General features: G+C 53.7%; 1 protein-coding gene across 1 annotated transcript; it reads right to left on the reverse strand.

The window, feature by feature from the left end:
* Positions 1-6504: 6504 nt before the first annotated feature.
* LOC105485729 (signaling threshold regulating transmembrane adaptor 1) lies at positions 6505-8197 on the reverse strand. Its single transcript, XM_011748162.3, has 5 exons — positions 7974-8197; positions 7722-7857; positions 7577-7635; positions 7404-7465; positions 6505-7301 (listed from the first exon to the last, which is right to left on the reverse strand). The coding sequence occupies exons 1-5, from the start codon at positions 8071-8073 to the stop codon at positions 7068-7070; spliced, it is 591 nt and encodes a 196-aa protein (XP_011746464.1). The 5' UTR covers positions 8074-8197; the 3' UTR covers positions 6505-7067.
* Positions 8198-8941: the final 744 nt, after the last annotated feature.

Here is an 8941-nt window from a genome sequence, read left to right on the forward strand (position 1 = left end):
TGTACTCCAGCCTGGGCGACAAGAGCAAAACTCTATCTCAAAAAAAAAAAAAAAAAAAAAAAAAAACCTAGGTCATTTGTAAGGACTAGCTCCCAATTCCTCCAGGGCTGTCAGACCAGTATTGGCAGAACCAGTGAGACAAGGAACAAGGAAGCCGACTTTGGTTCCAAATTTTAAAAGTTCTATCAATAAGAAAGATTGGAAGAGAGTCCTTGGAAGGGTAGTGAGGTCGTTACCAAGGAGAGGTTCAGCTTCTGGAAGTGTTCAAGAAGATACTCATAGGGCAGTTCCTGCAGTGGGTGTAACTTTGGGCCAGATCTGTCAGCCTCCTTTTGGCTATGTGATTCTAGAAATGTATAAGCTAGACAAGAGATCTGATTAACTCACACGTTAAGCAGAAATATCTTAGGGCCAAATGGCATGACAATACATTTAAGTCAGAGGAGGTTGGCTCATGGAGGAATTGGGCAATAAGTGAAGACATCAGAGGTTCAACATCTTCAGCTGACTCTGATCTGTTGGTCTTTCCCCCACAGAATTAGTCAGAACTCATGGTTGCAAGAGATAGAAAACATAACTTTGACTTAAGGAAAAAAAAAAAAAGGCCAGGTGCGGTGGCTCACGCCTGTAATCCCAGCACTCTGGGAGGCCAAGGTGGACAGATCATCTGAGGTCGGGAGTTCGAGACCAGCCTGACCAAGATGGAGAAACCCCGTTTACTAAAAATACAAAATCAGCTGAGGGTGGTGGAGCATGCCTGTATTCCCAGCTACTCTGGAGGCTGAGGCAGGACAATCGCTTGAAGCTGGGAGGCGGAGGTTGCCGTGAGCCGAGATCTCACCATTGCACTCCAGCCTGGGTAACAAGAGTGAAAAAAAAATTAAAGGAATTCCGTCTCAAAAAAAAATTAAAGGAGGCCGGGCGCGGTGGCTCAAGCCTGTAATCCCAGCACTTTGGGAGGCCGAGGCGGGCGGATCACAAGGTCAGGAGATCGAGACCACAGTGAAACCCCGTCTCTACTAAAAATACAAAAAATTAGCCGGGCGCGGTGGCGGGCGCCTGTAGTCCCAGCTACTCAGGAGGCTGAGGCAGGAGAATGGCGGGAACCCGGGAGGCGGAGCTTGCAGTGAGCCGAGATCGCGCCACTGCACTCCAGCCTGGGCAACAGCGTGAGACTCCGTCTCAAAAAAAAAAAAAAAAAAAAAAAAAAAAAAAATTAAAGGAATTCATTAGCTTACATAGCCAAAAAGTTCAGAAGGCAAATCTAGCTCTGAGCATGTCTAGATTCAAGGTTTCAAATGAAGTCATTAAGACTTGGTCTGGGTGGCTCACGCCTGTAATCCCAACGGGCGGATCACTTGAGGTCAGGAGTTGGAGACCAGCCTGGCCAACATGGTGAAACCCCGTCTCCATTAAAAATACAAAAATTCCTGGGCATGGTGGCTCAGGCCTGTAATCCCAGCACTTTGGGAGGCCGAGGCGGGCGGATCACGAGGTCAGGAAATCGAGACCATCCTGGCTAACACGGTGAAACCCCATCTCTACTAAAAATACAAAAAATTAGCTGGGCGTGGTGGCAGGTGTCTGTAATCCCAGCTACTCCAGAGGCTGAGGCAGGAGAATGACGTGAAACCAGGAGGCGGAGCTTGCAGTGAGCCGAGATCCCGCCATTGCACTTCAGCCTGGGCGACAGAGCCAGACTCCGTCTCAAAAAAAAAAAAAAAAAAATTAGCCGGGTATGGTGGTGCACACCTGTAATCCCAGCTACTAGGGAGGCTGAGGCAGGAGAATCGCTTGAACCTGGGAGGCGGAGGTTGCGGTGAGCCGAGGTTGTTCCACTGCACTCCAGCATGGGCAACAGAGCAACACTCCGTCTCAAAGAAAAAAAAAAAAAAAAAAAAAAAAACTTGGTCTGTATTATGCATTGTATGCCTATATCAAAATATCTCGCCGGGCGCGGTGGCTCAAGCCTGTAATCCCAGCACTTTGGGAGGCCGAGACGGGCGGATCACAAGGTCAGGAGATCGAGACCATCCTGGCTAACACGGCGAAACCCCGTCTCTACTAAAAACACAAAAAATTAGCCGGGCGAGGTGGCGGCGCCTGTGGTCCCAGCTACTCGGGAGGCTGAGGCAGAATGGCGGGAACCCGGGAGGCGGAGCTTGCAGTGAACTGAGATCTGGCCACTGCACTCCAGCCTGGGCGACAGAGCGAGACTCCGTCTCAAAAAAAAAAAAAAAAAAAAAAAAAAAATCTCATGTACTCTATAAATACATACACCTACTGGCCGGGCGCGGTGGCTCAAGCCTGTAATCCCAGCACTTTGGGAGGCCGAGACCATCCTGGCTAACACGGTGAAACCCCGTCTCTACTAAAAAATACAAAAAACTAGCCGGGCGAGGTGGCGGGTGCCTGTAGTCCCAGCTACTCGGGAGGCTGAGACAGGAGAATGGCGTGAACCTGGGAGGCGGAGCTTGCAGTGAGCGGAGATCTGGCCACAGCACTCCAGCCTGGGTGACAGAGCAAGACTCCGTCTCAAAAAAAAATAAAAAATACATACACCTACTATGTATCCATAAAAATTAAGAATTAAAGAAGACTTGGTCTTTCTCCACATCCCAGCTCTGTTTCCCTCCTTGTAATAAAACCAAGCTGGAAGTTTAAACCCATCTTTGAGAGACCGCAGAGCAGGGCCAAAGATGGAGGGGCCCTGGCCGGCTGGCTTCCAAAGACCCTCCCCACCTAGAAGTAAGTTCTTAAGAACTTCCTGGCCGGGCGGGTGGGAGCGGTGCCTCATGCCTGTAATCCCAGCACTCTGGGAGGGCTAGGTGCGCGGATCACCTGAGGTCAGGAGTTCACCAGCCTGGCCAACATGGCTAAACCCCGTCTCTACTAAAAATACAAAAATAATTAGCCGGGCGTGTTGGTGGGCGCCTGTATTCCCAGCTACTCAGGAGGCTGAGGCAGGACAATCGCTAGAACCTAGGAGGCGGAGATTGCAGTGAGCCGAGATCCTGCCATTGCACTCCAGCCTGGGCGACAAGAGCAAGACTTCGTTTCAAAAAAAAAAAGGAAAAAGAAAAAAAGAACTTCCTGCTGTTGAACCTTTGACTGTCCCGGAGACCCTTCCTCTTCCGTTTTCAGTGTGTCCCTATCCTCCTAGCTGGGCTTTAAGAAAGAGTGGGGGCAGCTGGGGCCCTAGGGGCTCCCCATGAGGGTCTGTCCCTGGGAATGGGGCGCTGGGGGACAGGCACTCCTTCTGGCTGGAATGCTACACCAGTGAGGGAAAGGAGTCCACTAGGGAAGTACCTGGCCAAGGAGACGGAGAGAGAAATCACAGGTATTTGTGAGTTGATCAACTAGAGGGTGTGGCGAGGGGGGCCCTCGGAAGGTGTCTTAAATTCCAGGTTCAGGAATCAATAGAGAAGCTGCCCAGTCCAAGTGTTCAGGGCTGAGGGCCTCGGTGATGGAGATGAGGTAAGAAGGTAAGAAAACGGACGGTACAGGAGAGAGAAGACAGTGGACCCGGGCTAAGGGACGGAAAACAAAAAGTTCAAATCGTACCCCGCTACAATCACACATGAAAAATAAAATGGGCCGGGCGCGGTGGCTCAAGCCTGTAATCCCAGCACTTTGGGAGGCCGAGACGGGCGGATCACAAGGTCAGGAGATCGAGACCATCCTGGCTAACACGGTAAAACCCCGTCTCTACTAAAAATACCAAAAAAAAAAAAAAATTAGCCGGGAGTGGTAGCGGGCGCCTGTAGTCCCAGCCACTCGGGAGGCTGAGGCAGGAGAATGGCGTGAACCCGGGAGGCGGAGCTTGTAGTGAGCCGAGATCGCGCCACTGCACTCCAGCCTGGGTGACAGAGCAAGACTCCGTCTCAAAAAAAAATAAAAAATAAAAAATAAAAATAAAATAAAATAAAACAAAATGTTTTACAGAAACTCAGTTTACAGACGACTGCTTGGGAGCAGTCATGTCACCTAGTCCAGAGGGAGTCGGTCAGCTGCGTTCCGCGAACTTGGGAGGCGACTGCGGGGGGAGCCGCGGGGTCCTCACTGCGCGCCGTCAGGGACCAGACGCTGGGGCGGCCCCGAAGCGTCAGGACTACAACTCCCAGGATGCCGCGGGCCAGGCTGCATCCCGCCTGCGCAGATGTGGTTGGCAACTCCGCCCCTTACCAGGCGGCGGCGCTGCGGGCTCAGTCCTAAGCGGGCGGAGGCAGCGAGCCGGGTGGGTCTGGGCCGGCTTCGGCGATATCTGTGGGCTGGGTTGGGGGCGTTTGAGCCCTTGGCTTGTCCGGGTGGGTAGCCGGGACCCCAACCCCCGCCTCCTCCAGAGTAAAGCTCTCACGTCCACCTGGCGCGACGCTGAGCCATCTTCAGAAGCACCGCAGCCCTCAGAACCCCACATCACGCTGCCGGTGGTTCCCCGCATCCGGTGTCCGCCCCCGAAGCCTCCCTCCCTCCCCCGCAGGCCCAGCTATCTGCCCTTAACCGCGACCTGGGCCTCTCTTGGGGAGGCCCAGGATGGGGTCCTCAGAGGTCCGGGGACCCAGGGGCATTTGTGGCGTGTGTAGGGGCGTGGGCTTTAGGGAAGGGTGTTCCCCTTCAAATTGGGATCACCAGGACGGAATCAGGCGCACGGCTTCCTCCTCTGTGGCTTCCTGTGGCACTCCAAGTGGGAAGAAGAGAAGCTTGGAAGTGAAAGCCTCAGCTTCTCCTTTCTTCAGCCCCTCAAGCCTCAGAAAGATCTGTCAAGCGCGTCCGGCCTCTACAGAGGCCCTGGGGAGATGGCCTAGACCTTGAAATAGCCTAGAAAAGGTTTAACAGGTTGGAGCTTTTGCTAGAGAGATGGATCACAGATGAGCTTAAGGGGTGGAGGGTGTGTGTGTGTGTGTGTGTGAGAGAGAGAGAGAGAGAGAGAGAGATTGCCAGGTGAGGAAGGTGAAGAGCTGAAACCAACTTGGAGCTATGCTGTATTATTATAATGAGGATTTGGGTTGGCGGATGTTACAGGCTCTAACCAGAAAGCTGGAAGATGTGATAGGTGGGGCTTTTTTTTAAAACCCTAAACATCTCTTTGTAATCCATCCCTCTTCTGCATCCCCACCGCCACTGCCACTATCCCCTCTCGCTTAAATCTTGCAACAGCCTCTGAAAGATGCTGCCTGACTCCAGACTGCTGACCACTAGCTCAGCACAGCAACCACTGCAGTTAGAGCCTTTAGCTCACTGTGTTCATCCCTCGCTTAAAACCTTCAGTGACTCCCTTTCACCTCCCCTGCAGGATAAAGCCCAAGCTTCTTGGCATGACTTACGGGCGCAGTGTGGTCTGGCTCTGTCTGCTCCTCCAGCCTCATCTTACCATTGCCCCCATCTCACTCTACCCTCCGGCTGTGCCTAATGCACTTCTGCCAGGTCCTCTGAATAAGCCTCTCCTTTGCCTGTGGTTCCCTCTGCCTTGAAGCATTTTCTGTCCTTTGCCTCTCCTGGCAGATTCCTACTATGTGTCATGTCTCTACCTAGAAGTCACTTCACCTGTGAGCTTCCATAGAGGAGCCTATATTTCTCTTATTTTAATAATGTGTAGCATTGTTGAGCATTTATTGTCTAAGTGCTTTACAAATGGTAACTCGTTTTGCCTCACAACCACCTTTTTTTGAAGTAAACACCATTAATATCCTCTCAATCTTACAGATTCAGAAACCGAGGCACAGTTGCCCAAGAACACACAGCTGGTAAGTGGTAGACATGGAATTTGAATGCAGACAGATGGGCTCCCGAGCCCAGAGTCCTAACCTCTGTGCCAACTGGCTGATGTATCATACTATATGGGGCAGGAGGCTGGGGTTAAGAATCAGGAGGTAAATGGGTGGACAGGCAGGACAAATTAGATGGGGATTAAAATGAAAGTGGTGACAAGCAAAACTGTTGCCAAGACTGCAGGTGACAACTGAGAGAGTGAAGGCCGGGCACGGTGGCTCGTGCCTGTAATCCCAGCACTTTGGGAGGCCAGGGTGGGAGAGAGTGAGTGGAGATGGACCCCTGCCACAGTGATGGGGTAAGGAGAGGGCCTCTGGGGGTATACGGTGACTAAGTGCAGATAAGGCTACTGATGTCAAAACAGGGGTATAGGTGGGACTCATAGCAGATGGGGAAGGTCAGGTTGGGGGACTTGATGAAGGAATCAGGCTGGCAGGTTGTGGAGGTGCTGGCAGTCATAGAGGTCAAGGGAAGAGTAGCTCAGGACTGTGAGCTTGCAGCCCCCAGGGGGAATGCAGTGGCTCTGAGTGCAGATCCCGGGGATGTTCTAGCAGCAGCAAGAGCAGCTGAGGAGCTGAGCTCCGGCCCTCCACCCCGGCGCCCACCTCTGCCCTGTTGATGCTGCAGCCCCTCTTGGCCCCTCATCTCCAGCTAGGCACCCCCAGAAAGAGCTCTGTGCAGACAGCAAACTCACCCCCATCTGCGGGGCCCTTTGCAAGTCTTCAGCCTTCTAGGTTAAAATCTAAACACTTTTTGGAAAGTTTTATTTGAAAACTTGGGGACAGGGCAGAGACAGCAGGATGGAGACTGTATTCTCCTGCCAGGGTTCTTGGGTCAAAAGCCAGGCTCGGGTCCTTCCCGTCTCTAAGTTCCAGGTCTGCTCCAGTCTGTGAGCTCCCGAGGAATATACCCACCCACCCACTGTCAGGCCCTTACTCCTCCCCCACCGCCTACTTCCTGTGCCTGAGGAGACACTGAGGCGTGGGGGTAGACTATGAGGGAGCGGGGGTGGGGAGGATCTGGTTAAACTCCAGAAGAAGGAAGTGAGAACCTGGGAGTTTGGGGGCTAAGAGGAACAGATAGAAAAAAGAAATGAGGAGGGGGCTACTGTCTTTGCCTCCTCCATCACAAAAGCTTTGCCGAGATGTCTCCCTCGACGCTCAGATAGGAAGTCCAGGGTAGATCACATCCTGTGACTTGGCAATGGCGCCCGTCTTTGGGTGCTGGTTGGGAAACAGTCATGCCCCTGCTACAGGGGGCTGGGGCACTGCATGCCCCGCTGTGCCAGGCCCTCCATCTCAGCTGGCTGCAGGCTGGCTGTTGGCATAGGCCTGATCGGGGAAGGAGGCTCGGGCCCTGCGGGTCTGGGCACATACTGAGGCATAGAGCTCCGGCTCGGGGCCCAAGGCCTGGGACTTTGGCTCAGAGTCCAGCACCACCTCTGAGTACTTGATGGGGGTCCCAGGGCCTGGGATCCGACCCTGAGGAGGCCGCAGCTGTAGGCTGGTGTAGCACATCACTTCCTCTGCAGCCTGGAGATGCAAGGCTGTTAGAAGTTCACTGGACCCTTGGAAAAGCCCGAAAAGCCCCCCACTTCCTTCCCTCCCCCTTTTCTCCAGCCACAGCTGACTCACCCTGGCAGGGCCTCCAGGAGTTGGATCCTGCTGGTCTGGTCCTGGGTCTTGAGACAGCCGTCCTGGGACAGGGAACAGGAATCTGGTCAGCAACTTGTCCCTGCTCCTGCACACCCCCATTCCAGCCACCCAGGACCTGGCCTCTGTGCCCCTCCTCTCTGCCAGCTCCCTACCTGTCTGTAGATAATGCAGGTTCCCATACAGCGGAACCTCTTCCACAGACCCTCCAGAGCTGCAACACAGAGTTCAGGGGATGAGTGGGGACTTCTCGGTAAGAAAGAACTCTCAGTCAACCCATCCCTGTTGTCTGTTACCCACCGTCCCTGCCCCGGATGGCTCCTGCTCCGGCCCCTGATCCACTGGGACAAGTGTGCAGCCAGCGAGATGAGAAACAGCAGCGTCACAGCTCCGAAGAGGACCCACAGTCCCCAGGCCTGGGTTATGGAGGGGATTCCTGTGGATGTGAAAGGAAGGGGGGTATAACTGCCCCGCCCAACCCCCAGGGCCCAGCAGGTGGGACCTGGGGCCACATGACCCCTCCCCCACCAGCCCCTGCCACGCCCAGCTCACCCAGTGTGAGTAGATCCGTGCAGTTGTCACCTCTGCTCATGGCTGCTGATGTGAGAGTCCACAAGCACACTGCTCTGAGCCGAGGGTCAGCCTGGTTCATGGCCTGACAGCTTCCACAGCCCTTCTTACTCCCACCCCTCCTCAGGCCTGTACCCCACAGCTCAGCATCCCCAATGCTGGTGGTGGCAAAGTCTCTGGTTTCCGGGGAGGAAGGGGGAGGGGAGGGATGAGAAAAAGAACAAAGACCCCGCCCTGTGCCTGCACCTGCGCCACTCCTGCAGCTTCTGAGCTTCCCCCACCCTCGCTGCCCGGGGCCCTGTGCCCCCCTTGAGAAGAGAAGCAGGCCTGTGAGTAATGTGCCACGGGCAGTTGAGTCCCTGAGGACTCCAGGGGCGGGGCGTGGGTGGGCAGAAGTGGTGTGAAGCAGGACTAACAAGAACAGGAACGCCCCTTCTGCTCCAGGATGCCCACCTTCCTCCCTGACTCTGGTCCCGGAAGAAAGATGTATTCCTCAATGAATATGATATAAAGTGGAAGGGTCGGGGGAGCCTCCTGGTACCTCTGATCCCATCACACCCTAAGGCTGATCTGAGAGGATATATGTATAGGTGATGCTTGTTATTGTTTCATTGGGGGCATTATAACTTGGGGGACACCCCCAAACCTCCCCTTTCAACCCACTTCATCCAAACTGTCCGTAAGAACTGTCACTCTCAATAATTAATTGCATTTTAAAACTCTTTGCCGTACGACTGTCCTGGGAAGCTGAGCCCTGTCTTTGCACATGTTCACTTCCGGGGGTGTAGTACCTGCCGTACCTAGAGATAACTCCATCACGTGCAAGGCTGTTGATGTACGAAGAGGGATTTGAAGTTGCAAATATAAACCTGAGACCAGAAGTCAGAGATGTGTTTTATCTAGCCCATACAACATTTTTTAAATGTTTAAAATCAGTGCAGTGGCATGCC

This window comes from Macaca nemestrina, chromosome 14 (genome assembly GCF_043159975.1).
Source record: "Macaca nemestrina isolate mMacNem1 chromosome 14, mMacNem.hap1, whole genome shotgun sequence".
Taxonomy (NCBI): domain Eukaryota; kingdom Metazoa; phylum Chordata; class Mammalia; order Primates; family Cercopithecidae; genus Macaca; species Macaca nemestrina.